We start from the raw sequence: 16,939 nt of genomic DNA, 5'->3' as shown, positions 1-16,939 counted from the left end.
TGATCCTCATGCAGGAGTTTCCTATATCAATGAAATCATAGGGACAGTTCCAATCCAGACCCCATCTATATTTCTATACATACTTGTTTCCCCCATTAGAGCATGAGCTTCCTTGGTGGCAGGGGCTAGTTTTGCCTTTCTTTGTATCTTCATCTCTCACAATGCCTGGTACATTGTAGGGGTTTAATAAATGTTTATTGATTGATAATGTTTTTTGTAATAATTGTAATAGGGAAAAGGCAACTTTTAGATACCTGCTATTCACATCAAAGAAAAAAATATTATTAAAACTTTTTGTGTATGTTTTGAATTCAGGTCATGATTGGAACTGCTCTTAACAAGAATGAAATGAAGAAACTGATCACTCACATGGGTGAGATTGAGCATCCCTGGAATTGCCCCCATGGAAGACCAACTATGAGGCACATAGCTAGCTTAAACGTCATTTCTCAAGACTAATGAATAATTTTGCATAAAATTATTCTCATTTTGTAGATTTGCAGATTTTATCATGCGTTGTCCTAATTTTGAAAGCAAAGATTTAAGTAAAACATTTTTTGCTTCAAAGATCAGTGCGCTACATTATTTTCTGTGTATATTTAAAATATCTTTATATTTAGCTCTGCTTGTGAAATTTCTTGTTCTTACTGATTTTTAAAAATATATATATATATATGTGCAGCCAAGAACATTTTTTTTTTTGCCAAGAACATATTTTAAGAAATAAAGAGCATACTTTAAAAGTTTATATAAGGCTTAAATTCACACATTCTTCACAGAAAATATATTTAGTTTGTACTTTAATACTGTCTAAACTAATGTTAATTTCAAGAACTTTGGAATTATGGTTTACTCTAAGGATAGGTCTCCTAGAACCTCCTCATTCATCTTTGATTGTCACAGAATTGCTAGCTGATTATATTTTTTAATTTTACAGTTATTTTTCTTTAAGGAGCTTTTACAAAGCTGACAGATCCTGTGAAATATGTAGACTATCTTGCCAACAATAACAAAGTGAATATTTTTTCCACCCATACCAGAGTATTTATTAAAATTCCTATACTAACAGAATATATTGCTACCAGTTGTTAACCTGAAAATTAATAAAACAATTAATATAACAGAATTAAGGTTTGGGGTTTTTGTTTTGTTTTGGTTTGGTTTTTTTGTGAGGCAGTTGGGGTTAAGTGGCTTTCCCAGGGTCACACAGCTAGTAAGTGTCAAGTGTCTGAAGCCGGATTTGAACTCGGGTCCTCCTGACTCCAGGGCCAGTGCTCTATCCACTGCACCACCTAGCTGCCCCCTAGAATTAGGGTTTTTTAAATGGGGCAGAGGAGTTATAACTCAGAGTATCACAAAGCAGATTGCTAGGAATACCCAAAGAGTGAGGTTGAGACAGTTTTTATATGGTACAAAGATAAAAGTGAATTGGTTACCTCATAGGTTTCACCAGTATTTCTTTTATATAACAAGCTGTAGGAGTGATGAGATTATTTTTGGGAGGGTTAAGTATCTCATAGTTTCATAAGGTAAGTTGTTTTATGTTGACAAGCAAATGTATGTAAAGAAAGCTTGAGATTTTTTGGAAGGGAGAGTTTTGGGAGATCTACAAAAAAATCAGAAGCTAGAATTGACAAGGTCTGGTCAGCCCCAGGCAATTCATTGGCCTGAGAAGGAAAATAGATGAAGTTAGTCAGTTCTCAATTGTTTTTTATCACAGTAATATTGGAAATTTCCTTTTTGGGCCATGGGTTGTTTTTTTTGTCATTGAGTCCACCAATACTAGTAGTAATTCTGCTAACAATATACTGCTCCCAGCAATACTGGGAATTTCTGGGCCATAGCCTTCCTGGCCCTGGGACTAGCAATACCAATAGTAATGAGTTAAATTCACATATCACTCTGCAGTCTCGGGGTGCTTTTCATAAGTTATCTAATTTGATCATTTAAAAAGTTCTTCAAGGTAGGTAGTATAGGTAGCAGCATACCTCAGTTTTACAAATTCATAAACAAGTTCTGAGAGTTTAATGCCTCATTGTGACTTCAGAGAGAGGTTGCATTGCCTGACTCAAACCCAGGTTTTCTGAGTCTAAACCTAGTGCCTGCCTCACAGTGGGTTAGATAAAAATTGCAAGTTAGGGCATTGCCAACTCAACAAAAACACTCATTTTATCTTTTTTTCCAAGAAAAAGTTTTGCTTCAGGAAGCATACCTTTCTTGTCTCTTTACATCTGGATCAGCAATGGCAGACACATGCTGGCTTTATTTGATAAAAAATGAGTGAAATCCAGTATCAACAACATTGTGTTGATCAGTTGTGATAGACTTGACTCTTCTCAGCAATACAATGGTCCAAAGGACTCATGATGGAAAATGCTCTCAAAATCCAGAATCTAGATGCAGATTGAACCATACTATTTCTACTTTTTTTTTCTTTTTTGAGGTTTTTCCCTTTTGTTCTGATTCTTCTTTCACAGCATGACTAATGCAGAAATATGTTTAATGTGATTATACATATATAACCTATATCAGATTGCTTGCTGTCTTGGGGAGGGAGGGAGGGAGGAAGAAAAATTTGGAACTAGAAATCTTTTTTTTTTTCTTTTTTTTGCAGGGCAGTGAGGGTTAAGTGACTTGCACAGGGTCACACAGCTAGACACTAGAAATCTTATAAAAACAAATGTTGAAAACTATTTCTACATGTAACTAGAAAATAATAAAATACTTTTATGATAAAAAATGATTGAAATCTTTAAGCCTTTTCAAGAGGGCTGTTTATGAATTTCATTTCTCAGCTGAAAGTATATTGGAAATGTTTGGAAATCAAAAGGATAAAAACGTTACTTTAGAGATGGGGAAATTCTGGCATAGTTTAATTAGAGTGGCAGAGTGGTGTAGGATCAAGCTTTTCTTAGAATAAGGAAGACCTGAGTTCTAGCTTTCTATAATATAAAAGCATTTAATTGCTCCTCTCCACACTCCCAGGCAACTGGGCAGGGGCTAATGTGCCTTGGTATAGGGAGCTCCAGGTACTGATAAAATCTCAGAGCCTGTCAAAATACATGAAAATATCTTTTGAAAAATAGCTATCCGGGGCAGGTAGGCAGCGCAGTGGATAAAGCACCGGCCCTGGATTCAGGAGGACCTGAGTTCAAATGCGGTCTCGGACGCTTGACACTGTGTGACCCCAGGCAAGTCACTTAACCTTCATTGTCTGGGGCGGGGGGAGCTACCTGGAAACCAAATCTCTTTTTAATTAATTAATTTTTTTTGTGGGGCAATGGGGGTTAAGTGACTTGCCCAGGGTCACACAGCTAGTAAGTGTCAAGTGTCTGAGGTCGGATTTGAACTCAGGAACTCCTCAATGCAGGGCCAGTGCTTTATCCACTGCGCCACCTAGCCGCCCCCAAATCTCTTTTTAATGGTATCGACCCTACATTAAGTCAATACGGAAACCAATTTCTATCATTCCAAACTTTGGGGAAATTTTAAAGGTTTTTTCTAAGACCCTGTACAGCCTTTTTACAAGTTAAAAGGTACCAGGCGGAGAATGGCAACGGAAGGCGGTACCTTTAAAAGCCCTGCTTTAAGGGGCGGGGACCGTTTAAAGAGCTCCTAAGGAAAGGAGGCAGTCCCTTTAAAAGCCCTTTATTAAAAAGAGCGATCCATGAAAGCTCTTCTTACTAAGGAGAGGGTCCCTTTAAGAGTCCCTTAAGAAGGGAGGGGCGGTCCAAAAGCGTTGTGGCTCCTTAACAACGGTTTCCTAGAGACCGGACTGTCTCCAGGACGCTGCACCAGCCGGAGGTAATTCCTGGAACCTTAGTCCCCAGCCTGCTTCCCCGGGATTGTTTCACCGAAGGATTTTAAATTGTATCGTCATTCGCCATGCCGCTTCCGGGGACGAGAGGCAGTGAGGCTTTAGGAGAGGCAAGTGGTCTGGGTCTGGGGGTGAGAGCAGGACAAGGAGGGCTTACGGTAGACTGGAAGTCCCCCAGGCTGGTGTGCCCGCGGACCCCCGCACAGTGCGGCTGCGCAGACACACATCCCTCGTCCACTCCTAGAATTTGAAAGGGGCAGAGAGGCCACGTGTCCAACCCATGCCGGAAGAGAATCCGGCTATAAATACCATATAACGTCCGGGTCAAGTGGTCATCCATCCTCTGGTGGGAGACTTCCAAGTGGGGAGCAGTCCACCAACTATATAAATAGATCTCATTGCTTATTTTTTTCTTTTAAAAGTTTTTATTGTGGGGCAGCTAGGTGGTGCAGTGCATAAAGCACCCGCCCTGGATTCAGGAGGACCTGAGTTCAAATGCGGCATCAGACACTTGACACGTACTAGCTGTGTGACCCTGGGCAAGTCACTTAACCCTCATCGTCCCACCAAAAAAACCAAACAGAAAGTATTTATTGCTGTCTTTTAACAATTTTTTGCATATTTAGCTATATTAATGTGATTTAATTTTTAAAAAATGACACACTTGTATTTTCTCCCACCCACCTGTCCCCTAGATGGGCAAAAAAAGAAACAAAACAAAACAAAAAACCTTGTAACAAATATTCCTAGTCAAGCAAAACAAATGACCACAATGGTCATGTCCAAAAATGTCTCTCATTCTGCATGGAGTCTATAAGAATAGTGATGATAATAATAGCAGCTAGCATTTACATGTTTCATAAATATCTAATTTTCTCTTCACAATAACCTCGGGAGGTAGGTGCAGTTATCCTCATTTTACAGATGAGGAAATTGAGGCAGACAGAAGATAAGGGACTTGCCCAGGGTCACACAAGAGGCTGGATTTAAACTTAGGTCTTCCTGAGTCTAGGAAGTGTGGACTCTCAATGAAATACTCCACCCAGCTGCTTCACTGTCAGGAAGTGGAGAGCATCATCTTCTGCAATGGTGGTTGGTCATTACATTGATCAGAGTTATTAAGTCTTCAAAATTGTTTGCATTTATAATATTATTACAAATTATCTGGTTCTGCTTACTTCACTTAATACACATCTCACAGGGGATTTTTGAAACAGTTTTATATCACCTTCATTTCTGAATACATTCCTTCCCCTTCTCTTAAATAGTAAACCATCCCTTGTGGGGCAGGTAGGTGGTGCAGTAGATAGAGCACTGGCCTTGTCAAGAGGGCCTGGGTTCAAATCTCACCTCAGACACTTACTAGCTGTGTGCCCCTGGGCAAGTCACTTAACCCCAATTGCCTCAAACATCCAGGGCCATCTCTAGTTGTCCTGATGTATATCTTGCCACTGGACCAGATGCCTCTGGAAGAAAGAGTGAGGTTGGTCACCTTTCACAGCCTTCCTTCACTTAAATCCAATTCAGTGCAAGTCATGACATCACCTTGATGAACAAAGGACAAACAAAAACAACAAACCATCCCTTGTAAGAATAAAAGGACTTCAGCAAAACTAAGCAATATCAACAGTCTGTAAAAACATATGCAATGTTCCACACCAAAGTCCCCTAGCTCTTAAAGGAAGAGGAGTTACATTTTCTAATCTTTTCTCTGGAGTTAGGTACAGGTCATTATAATTATATGATACCCAGTTTCAGGTTCTTTTGGTTGTTCAGACCCAGGGCTTCTGAAATTTTTCCTACTCGGGACCCCTTTTTTGCCTGAGAAATTTTTATTTGACCCTGGGTATATAGCTATATAAAATAGGTATGCATGACCTTTTTCTACTGCCAATTTTTTTGCAACCCCTACATTCAGTTACAGGACCCCATATGGGGTCGAGATGGTGGTGACTCACAGTTTAAGAAGTTTTGTTCTAAAGACATACTCCCAGGATTAAGACCTCATTGTCCAAGTTCCCTCTCCCCCACTTTCTTTTCCTATTGTTGCTGTCATTGTGTATATGGCTTTGTTTGCTGGTTCTCCTTCACTATGAAATAAGTCATATGTGTTTTCATATTCATTTTTTTCTTACAGAACAGTGATATAACTCAATACATTAATTTACCACAATTTGTTTAGCCATTACCCAATTTAGAATCATTTACTTCATTTCCAGTTCTTCACTATCATGAAAACTTCAGTTCAGTCTTTTCTTCAGTCATGTCCAATTCCTTGTGGTCCCATTTGGTCTTTAAACAGATCTGTGATTTGAACTCAGGTCCTCCTGAATCCAGGGCCGGTGTTCTATCCACTGTGCCACCTAGCTGCCCCCGACACATATATTTCTACAAGAGTTTGTATATCTATAGATAAATAAATGCATGTATATCTGTGTGTGTATATACATATACACATGCATATATGTATATATCTACACTGGGGGAGTATTTCAACAATTTCAGAGGAAGAGAATGCCTTTATCTTATGAATTTGAAGGCTAAAATACGAATGAATTAATTAAAAAGCACATATTAAGGGCTTTCTTTGTTCATTGCAAAGCAAAGACAGTCTCTACTCTCAAGTTCACATTCTAGAAGGAAGACAACATATGTAAGAGTGGGTGTCTTTATACTCACATATGTGTGTGAGTGTGTATACGTAGTGAGAGTCTGTGTATTATATTGTTTAGGTTTTTTTCAGTCATGTCCAACTCTTGGTGACCCTAGTGGGGTTTTCTTGACAAAGATACTGGAATGGTTTGCCATTTATTTCTCCAGTTCATTTTATAGATGAGGAAACTGAGGTAAACAAGGTTAAGTAACTTGTCCAGGGTCTAGTGTCTGAAGGTAGATTTGACTTCAGGTCTGCCTGACTCCAGGATTGTCACTCTATTCAATGTGCTACCTAGCTACCCATGTGTTATATATGCATATCTAATATACATACACATATATGATAGTTTCGATTATATATACGTGATTATGTATTGTATATTATACACATACATATATTGAATATATACATATTATATAGTATATATACACATATAATTATACATGCAGATCTAATATGAGGCAATATCACACATGTGTATATAATGTGTGTATATAATATTTATTACACAGATAATAACAATCACATAACACACAAATACACATATTACACAGACACATTATTGCATATGTTGTCTTCCTTTTAGAATGTGAACTTGAGAGTAGAAACTGTCTTTCCTTTGCACATTTTTGTTGTTCAGTCATGTCTGACCCTGTCCATAGACTTTGTCCATAGGGTTTTCTTAGTAAAGATACTGCAGTAGTTTTCCATTTCCTTCTCCAGTATGTCCCCATTTTACAGATGAAGAACTGAGGCAAATAGGATTTAAATGATTTGTCTAGGGTCACATAGCTAGTACATGTCTGAGGCTGGATTTGAACTTAGATCTTCCTGACTCCAGGCCCAGTACTCTCTATACACTGTATCACCTAGATGCCCCTACTTTGCACATAGTAAACTTTTTTTTTTTTTAAGTGAGGCAATTGGGGTTACGTGACTTGCCCAGGGTCACACAACTAGTAAGTGTTAAGTGTCTGAGGCCGGATTTGAATTCAAGTCCTCCTGACTCCAGGGCCAGTGCTCTATCCACTGCACCACCTAGCTGCCCTCACATAGTAAGCTTTTAATAAGCACTTTTTTTCATTCATTCATTTATAATACAATAGCCTTCACATTCATAAGATCAGGGTGTTCTCTCCCTCTGAAAGTTTTGAAATACCCAGAAGTTTGGATTCACTTTTAGATCATTTTTAGAAGAATGAAAACGACTATGATAATGATGAGGACAGCAATGATGATGACAGTGGTGATGACAGATAGATGGTGCCTCTATATATTAAAGCTAAAAGTCTAATTTAGAGGGGAAACTGAATACTTGCATAATTTGTTGAAACTTTAATGTTTTCCAGGTAAAATTCATCACTGCCTCCCAAGATACAATCAACTCTCAGCCAAAGATACACATTTGTTCTAAAAAGTTAAAACTTGAAAGGCCATTCAAAGACAATGGCGAAAGAAAAGAAAAAAAGCAGATAAAAAGGCAGATAAAGCTGCCCTGTCTCCTTCTCCTCTGTCTGACCAACCCCCCGACACATCCAAACCAGAGTCCAACATTGCAAAGCAGGAGACAATTCCTGTCATCCCAGAGCCTGAAGTTCTGGCACTCAAAGAAGAGAAGCCAGAAGAAATACAAAATAGAGATACCTCAGTATTATGAAGAGCCTATTCTCACCAAACTGAATTGTTTTAAGGTGACTTTAGCTCCATGGGTTATCTGTAGTTAGGATCCCACACTAGATCATAGATTAATACTCCGAATTGATCCAGATCAATGTAAATGGGAGTAGTGAGGGAACAATGAGTCTTGCCCTGGGTCTTATTTGGATATGTAGGGGGCAAGGAGGAGAGAAAAGAAAGAGGGGGAGAATAAAAGGAGTTGGAAAACAGCATGACCAAAGTCATAGAAATAGAAATGAGTAAGATGGGGAGACTCAGGGACATAAGTTTATGAGTAAGAGAGCAAACTAATAAAAGTCTTATTTTAGGAAGATTAATTAGGAAATGCTGTTCAAAGATGACTTGGAGTGGACAAGGAGGTGTCAGTGGAAATAACAGAAAGGAAGAGGCATTTCAATAATAGGTGACCTTAAGGGACTGTCATGATTATCAGATATTTTTTAGTTAGGCAAAATATTTATGTAGCAAAATTCCACCTTTGGAATAAACCATTTTTGATAGGTATTAGTTTTCTTTTCCTTTTTTATTATTTTAATTTTCAAATGATTTTAATAGTCATTTCTAGCAGATTCACAAGTCTCTATCCTTCCCTCAATACACATATGATATTGATTTTATTTGAAATATTTAATATAAAATGTTAGAGTTTGTAAAGTATTGTAAAGAAGATCAAGTCTATGCCCCTTTCCAATGAAAGGATCTTCCCTATAACATCTTTGATGAGTGGTCCATCTAACCTCTCTCTAAACCCCTGGTATAATGGAAGGCCCACTACCTTATAGGATAGTCTATAACATTTTTTGACTACTCTAATTTTGAAATATTGTTGAAGGTATTTATTTTGTCCATTCTCTTACTTTTTACTTTTTTCAACTTGGTGAATTATTCTTTTCATTTTTTGACTGTGCCCTATTTCATTCAGGAAGTAATAATGATGTTCAGAAGAATTCCAAGGTATAGTTTCTATCAATAAGGTACTAATTTTCATTGTTGATACTTGGTACTAACTGTGTTTTTGAAATCTATGTCATTTGTTTGTCATACCATTTGTCATGTTAAGCTCTATTTCTTTTGCAGCTATGAAGGCGAAAAGGTCCGTGGACTATATGAGGGAGAAGGTGTGGCCCACTTTGAGGGAGGAAGTGAATACAGAGTGAGTTGTGAAGTGTGAATAGAGTGAATATAGAGTGAAGTGTGAATTTTGAGTTGTATCCCTTTGCAGGCAACTGGGGTGTGACGCTTATTAGACTTAGATTTTTAACAAGATAAGTACTAAGTGTTTTCTAAATCAGGTAACTGATTCCCAGAAAATACACTGATTGTACTTTACACTGATTTTTTTTTTTTTTTTGCGGGTCAGTGGGGGTTAAATGACTTGCCCAGGGTCACACAGCTAGTAAGTGTCAAGTGTCTGAGGCCGGATTTGAACTCAGGTACTCCTGAATCTAGGCCAGTGCTTTAACCACTGCACCACCTAGCTGCCCCTCTACATGATTTCAGTAGGAACTTTGCATGTGTATTTAAAGGCAAAATAGAACTTCATGTTACCAATCGTACCAACTTTGGATTTTAACTTTTTTTCCCCTTACATGTTTACTCAGCACTGTAAGTTTAACACTTTGCCAGTTTATCTGAGCTTGTTGCCCTCCTATAAATAGCATTTCATTAATATTCTGTAAACTATCTAGACAAGTCTGACTTCTTATAAAGCACCTATAGGATATAACAGTTTTAGGGATGCTAAGGAAATAATTGTCTCTTAAAGATCCCAGAGTTGTTTACTTGTGTCTTTCATTTATGTATTAAATTGGTGTAGCTTATTGCTTTAAAATTGGAGCTCATTCCATAGTTTGCATGGGTTCAGTGGTATACAATGTTATTTAGCTTTTCCCGCCATATTAAAGGATTAAAAGGTATGAATATTTGGTAAGGATTTGTAGGGGGCCATTCAGAAGCCACAGAGAAATAAGAAAACAGGAGATATTTTTGAAATGAACTTAAAGCCTAAAACAAACATGATAGAGTTGTCACATGACTTAATAGCTACAGGCATTTGGGCTTGACCATTAAACTTTAATTGTGACTGATTTCCCCCAACATATGTTCAAATGAGTGATTGCAGATTCTTTTGGATATTTGAAATGAAAAAGGATGTGTTTTAAAATAGGGGGTTCTTTGTTCATTAATAGTAATTAGTTTTTTACATTTTATACTTTGTCATTAGTCCTGCTGAAATTTGGATTCAAAACCAAGCAACACACTTAGTTCTGTTTTATTTAAATACTCTTTGTATCCCAATTTCTATGTGATATACAACCCCTTCTTATTACTTTAGATCTTTGTTAAAAAATTAAGAGAACTCCTTTGTGCTTAGTTCTTTGAAATTCATGGGCATAGAAACAGAAGCATGTCTTGCATTTCTTTTTTGCTTAGGTTAGAAGTGTTTTGTTTTGTTTTATTACTTTGATATACTAGAATACTGTCTGGACAGTGTGCCAGTTATTATTTTGGTTGTTTATCAATCTTAAGCTGATATGCAAAAATCATATCCAATTTGCATTTTTTCAGTACATGCACTGATAATACAGTAATCAAACTTCCAAATGCTTCCTAGATAACTAATTTCATTACTTTACAGTAACACCATGCAAGTCACCAGCTCAAATTTCAGATCTTCCACATTGCCAGCATCATAGTAACAACCGTACTATATATCCTAGAATCTCCCTGTTTGCTGTAGAACAGAAGTAAAAATAATAAGCATTAAGTCCATCTTGGCCTCTAATCAAGAGAACTTTATATTACTGAAACATTGAAAAATCTTCATCTAAAGGTGAAAATATAATCTCAATTGGGCTCCTACTACTGTATAAACAATCTTTTTGTTTATTTGTAATTGAGAAATATGGATAGAATGTTGGATGTGGAGTCAGAAAGACCTGGATATAAATCCTCAGACACTTATCAGCTATGTGACCCATGGGTAAATCATGTAATTACTCTGAACCACAGTTTCCTCATATTTAAAAATAGGGATTGTGGACTTCTGATTGTGATAGCTTTATAAGAGATCAGAGAAGTCTGTCTTTCTTACATAAACTCCAGCAAAGAGCCGAAAATGGCTCCAGAAAAATCAGTGATCATAAATCCAAAAAGCAACAGAAGCTCCTCCAATCCAGTCTAGAACTGTTAAAAGAAAGAAAAAGGCACCCAGGCAAGATAAATAAACTAACCAATGTTTATATGTATTATATATATACACATACATATATGACTAATAAGCCCTCCCCAATAGATAAAATGTCAAAGAATATGAACAAATAGTTCTCAAAAGAATTGCAAAGTATTAACAACCACAGAAAAGTGCTCCAAATCACTAATAAGAATAAGAGAGTAAAATCAAAGCAACCCTAAGATTTTACTTCGAACCCTGACAATTAGCAAAGATGACGAAAAAAAATGGCAATAGTTAATGTTGGAAGGATTATGGGATGACAGGCACACTAACACATTTTTGGTGGAGTGTGAATTGGTGCAACTATTTTGAAAAGCAGTGGGAATTATGCAAATAAAGTACCTAAAATGTCCATACCCTTTGGCCCAGAGTTGGGGCTTATACCCCAAGGAAGCCATTGATAAGAAGAAAGGTCCCCATATACACCAAAATTTTTATAGTAGCACTTTTTGTGATAGTAAATAATTAGAAACAAAAGTAGACGCCCATCCGATAGGGAACAGCTAAACAAATTGTGGTACATGAATAATGTAATATTACTGTGCTGTAAATAGTGATAAATGTGATAAATACAGAGAAAACTTGGAAAAGATCTACATGAACTGAGTAGTCTAAAATAGACAGAGCCAAGAAAAAACCACCGTGATTACCAACATATGTAATGGAAAGAATCAACCACACCACACACAAAAATCAAAAGTAAAGGTGGCAAAATTATAAAGATCAAGCAGAACTTCAAAGAAAAGACAAGAGAAGATACTCCCAACTCACCACTTTGTGGAAATGGATGAGAGATCCCCAAAGTATTGCATGTTGCCCATGTTTTTGGATTTTTTTCTATATAATCAGTAGGTGTGAGGATTTTTTTCTTCTTCTTTTTTCTTTTTCTTTAAAAATACTATTTGTGGGCGCAGTAGGCTGGCACAGTGGATAACAGCACTGGCCCTGGATTCAGGAGGACCTGAGTTCAAATTTGGCCCTCAGACGCTTGACACTTACTAGCTGTGTGACCTTGGACAAGTCACTTAACCCTCATTGCCTGCAGGAGGAAAATTGGGGTTTTTTTGTAAACTTTTTTTTATGGATGGCTCTCTGGGAGGAGGGCAGACATACTTGGGGAAACTATGATGATGTTAAAAAATGACATCAATAAAATATATTTAAAAAAACAACAACAAAGAACCAGAAGCAGGTAATGGTAGGGGGTAGAGGGTTTGAACTAGGGAAGCCAGTACCAGCTCAGATAAATGCAGAAGTGGTGATGGCAGAGAGAGGTCTTTCTACGATAACCAGCATTCACTCTGTTAACATAGGCCAGAAGCTAATGAATGAATGAACAAACAAATACATATACTTATTAAACGCTGGGTACAAAGCACTGGAATACAAATAGAAAAGATAGTCCTTTCTGTCAAGGAACTCACATTCTAATGGTATTCTATGGAAGCCGGGAGAGTAGGGAAGGAAGCACAAACACTCACAAATGGATATGAAGCCAGTCAGAGTCTGAGCAAAGGTGTTGCAAGCCACTGCCAGCTCCAACAACTGGGTGCCCGAAGCCAGATCAAGCATATCAAAATACAAGCATGGCCTGTTAGAACCACTCCCAATAATTGTTCAGTGTACAAGGAGAAAGAGCCCAGCAGTGCCCTCCTTATAGCCCTGGAAGCCACAACTAGAAACAAGGGATAGCCTAGCACTCGGGTTCCTGTGCCAGGACAGCTCAAGAAACCTAATACCAATGTGACCCCCAATACTCTAGGAGGGCTATAAGCCAACTCATCCAAACATGTCAGATGAAACTGGCCAGAGAACAAAAGTCCCAATCCAAGAATTCGGGCTGAAAACATAGTGCTTCTTCCTCTGTATGAGCAGGTTGAGTTCACTCAGCTCAAAAAATCCATCATAGTTTATTTAGGTTACTTCTTCATGGACCAGCCTAATTTACTGAGTGTGTGTGAGAGAGGTGGTGGTAGAGTAGAGGCAAGGACAGGAAACACTCATGGAGACTTACCATAGATTGAGTTGTGCCCAACTTTGGTCTTGGGAATTACAAACTAACCTTTTCTAATTTGGGGGGGCCTAGTTTCTTTCAGATCTGTTTTAATCCTGGATAAATTTGGGTTTCAGGATGGTCAGTTTGTGCCACATAGCTTCATGTTGTTTCAAACATTTAACTAGGCCTATGGTCAACCAGATAGGTGCTCTACTCTTTAAAAGAAGGAAAAAAATGGAGGCTTATAGCTGGGACCCCTCCTGGCCTCCCCTCAAATGTCTAAGTATTCAGAAGTTAGATGGAACCTGATCATATCCCCAGGGCTAACAATATTGAAGGGATAGATGGATACTAATTCTAACTCAGTACCCCCTCTCTCTGAGGAGAGCAGAGAGTGGCCTCCAACTCCAACTCCAACTTCCTGCTTCCTCTCCTGGCAGGTATGTAAGTGTCCCTTGTATAAGGGTAGGGGGAGAAGAAGCAAGGCCTCCCTTCGAGCCATACAACAGACAACCCTAGCCACTGGTGGTCTTCCTACATGTAAGGGCTCACCCTTACTACAATTTAGTATTCCTAATTCCCCATCCCAGTTTGGCCTTGGGAACCCAAGCTGTCAGAATCTATTTAAACACAGTACTAATAGTCAGGGTTCCCCGGGTGAGCTTTCTGAATAAGGGAATCATTAGAAAAAAACCATAAATCTCATTAAGTATCTGATTAAAATTACAATACTTTTCCTATTGGGAAAAGCTTCATATCTATCATATGGGGCTTGGGTTCACTCACGCCTTTTCCTTTCCAAAACAGCAAATATGAAAGCAGGGATTATAATTCGCAGGTGGGTTTTTTCTTACTAAGAGAAAAAAATGAAATTCAGAACTTGATCCTTGGCCCTTTTCTCTTCTCATCTCATCCCGGTTAAAAATACTGAACATTCTTATTGACCACCATCCCCTTAGACCTTTTTCTAGAAAAAAGTTTTTGTTTGACCACCACAGCCACTCAGCTTCTGATCCTTAGCTTAGAGGGCATCTTTGCTCATCCTGTGTTGCAGCACTTTGTGAGGTGGGTGTTTGCCATACATCTGGTCAATTTTAGGGACACTCACCAAAAATCAGGGGTTGGAATTCCAACTGAGCTTCACTGACAACCAGGACACTATGGGAAAGCTCGGAGGCCAGCCCTGGGCCAAAGTTGAAGGAATAAAAGTACAGATATATGCAGAGGTTTTCTTTTGTAACTTTTGTTCAGAGGTTATTATGACTGGTTCAAAATAGTTTAACAAAAAATAAATTAGATTTAGGAAATTATATAGTAATAAGTTAAATAAGTTGGGGGGGACGGAAATTTTTGGTGGGTGAGAAATTTTGCAAATTCAGTCATATTCACTCCCAACCTTTAGACAAAGTGATTCAGTGAGACCTATCTTAATAAAATATATATAAGTTCTTGAGCTTTGAAATGCAGGATGAAAAGTTTTTGAAATATTGAAATCACAGAATGATCAAAAAAAGAAGATAAAAAATGTTTTATATTGTAAAAACTAAACCTATAAATGTTTTACATAATCATACATGTATAACCCATATTGATTCTTGCAACCTCAGGGAGAGGGGAGGGGAGGGAGGAAAGAGGAATGATAATTGGAACCCAAACTATAAATAAAAACATTTTATATTTTTTTTTAAAAAAACTAAAACTATAGAGCAGAGTGTAGCTTAAAATTACGAAAACTAGGTAAAAGATTTCTTTGTTTTTTCCATTTTGAAGGGACTGTTTTCAGAAGGACTCATGCATGGACAAGGGACCTTATATCTGGGCTGATGGATTTAAAATATGAGGTAAAACAGATAATTATGGTCCTGAACTATATTTTTCTTAGCATCATGTAATTCTGCATATTGCATTTTTAATCAGAAAGTTATGAAGATTCAAAAATGCTTTTTCACAGGAAAGAATTTGTTGAATTTTGTAGATTAAAGTAGCACAGGGAGGAAGGTAACTCAACACCACAAAACTAAGGTGTAATAGAGTACAATTCCAGTGCTTTATAATGGAAACAATAGTTGATTAGGAGCCAGAAGACTTGAATTCAAATGCGTGGGTCTCATATGACCTTGGAAAAGTCTGTATCTATATCTATAAAATAGGGACTAGAATGGAACCTTCTAGTACCAGATCCTATTTCTAGTATCTTGAGAAAAACATCTATCTGTAGACACTTTAATCAAGAAAAAGGAGAAAAGACAGATCAATAATTTAGGCCTGCAACTAAAAAACCACAAAAGCAACAGATAAAAAAAGCCAACTAAGGCACAAAAATACAAAAAATACAAAAATAAAATATAGCAACAGAATTGAAAGCAAAAATAAGCCATTGAGTTGATATATAAAATTAGTAGCTTTTTGAAAAAACATACCAAAAAGATGATAATCTGATAAAAAGAGGGAAATCAAATTGGCAAGAAAAAATTTAAAAGGAGGGTTTGCAACAAATGCAAAGCAAATAAAGGACATTATTATAAATTATTTCTTATACACCACCAAAACTGATAAACAGATGAATATTTGCAAAAATATAAAATACACAGAATGGCAGCCCCCCGCCAAATAGAGAGTATAAGTAATTCTAAAAATATGAAATGCTAAAAAAAAAGAGTGGGAAGGAAGGGAGAGACTAGCAATACCAAATATCAAGCTATACTTCAAAATAATAGACATCAAAACTATTTGTTACTGGTTAAAAATTTTAAAAGTTGATCAATGGAACAGATTAGGTATTCAAGATCCATAAGCAATTAACATACTAGCAAAGTGTTCAATAATCTCAAGGACACCAGCTGTTGGGGTAAGGACTCACTTTATGAAAAAAAGCCCAATGGAAGGTGGGAAAGGAGTCTGGCAGAAAATTAGATTTGGACCAACATCTTACATCATATACTACAAAAAACTTCAACTAGTTAGCGTCAACTAGATGTAATAGGTCATATCATAATAATTAAAAGGAGAATGGAAGTCTATACCTTTCATACCCATGGATAAGGGAAGCATTCTTGACCAAACAGTGGATGGAGATAATTGTAGAAGATAAAATGGACAATTTTGATTACATAAAACAAAGATTTTTTGCACAAGCAAAATATGCAGTTAAAAGTAGAAGGGAGGGGGCGGCTAGGTGGCACAGTGGATAAAGCACCGGCCCTGGATTCAGGAGTACCTGAGTTCAAATCCGGCCTTAGACGCTTGACACTTAGTAGCTGTATGACCCTGGGCAAGTCACTTAACCCCCATTGCCCCGCAAAAAAAAAAAAAAAAAAAAAAAGAAGGGAAACACTTAATTAGGAAACATTTTTGCAACAATTCTTCTGACAAAAGTATGAAGATCCAAGGCTATAAAGGGTACTGATTTAAATATATAAGAACATGTCATTTCCCAAATAATTCTGCAACTCCCCAGTGGCCAAAAGATATGGACAGGCAGTTCCCAAGAAAAGTTCAAGCTACCATTAACTTTGTGAAAACATGCTGTGGTGGAGCCACCCAATGATAAATGAACAA

At 37.4% G+C, this 16,939-nt stretch overlaps 2 protein-coding genes across 2 annotated transcripts in view; both read left to right on the top strand.

Moving 5' to 3' along the window:
- Positions 1-1,123, top strand: part of PMS2 (PMS1 homolog 2, mismatch repair system component) — a 42,010-nt gene extending 40,887 nt beyond the window's left edge. Inside the window, 1 exon segment of the mRNA XM_043976087.1 lies at positions 316-1,123. Coding sequence (XP_043832022.1) covers positions 316-459 — 144 coding nt within the window. The 3' untranslated portion in view covers positions 460-1,123.
- A 2,762-nt stretch (positions 1,124-3,885) lies between these two features.
- Positions 3,886-16,939, top strand: part of RSPH10B (radial spoke head 10 homolog B) — a 64,663-nt gene continuing 51,609 nt past the window's right edge. Inside the window, 4 exon segments of the mRNA XM_043998469.1 lie at positions 3,886-4,022; positions 7,917-8,106; positions 8,108-8,153; positions 9,218-9,303. Of these exon segments, the coding sequence (XP_043854404.1) occupies positions 3,886-4,022; positions 7,917-8,106; positions 8,108-8,153; positions 9,218-9,303 (459 nt within the window).

Source organism: Dromiciops gliroides, chromosome 1 (genome assembly GCF_019393635.1).
Source record: "Dromiciops gliroides isolate mDroGli1 chromosome 1, mDroGli1.pri, whole genome shotgun sequence".
Taxonomy (NCBI): Eukaryota; Metazoa; Chordata; class Mammalia; order Microbiotheria; family Microbiotheriidae; genus Dromiciops; species Dromiciops gliroides.
Note: the sequence above shows the minus strand (reverse complement) of the source record. Positions and strands in the feature narration are given on the sequence as shown.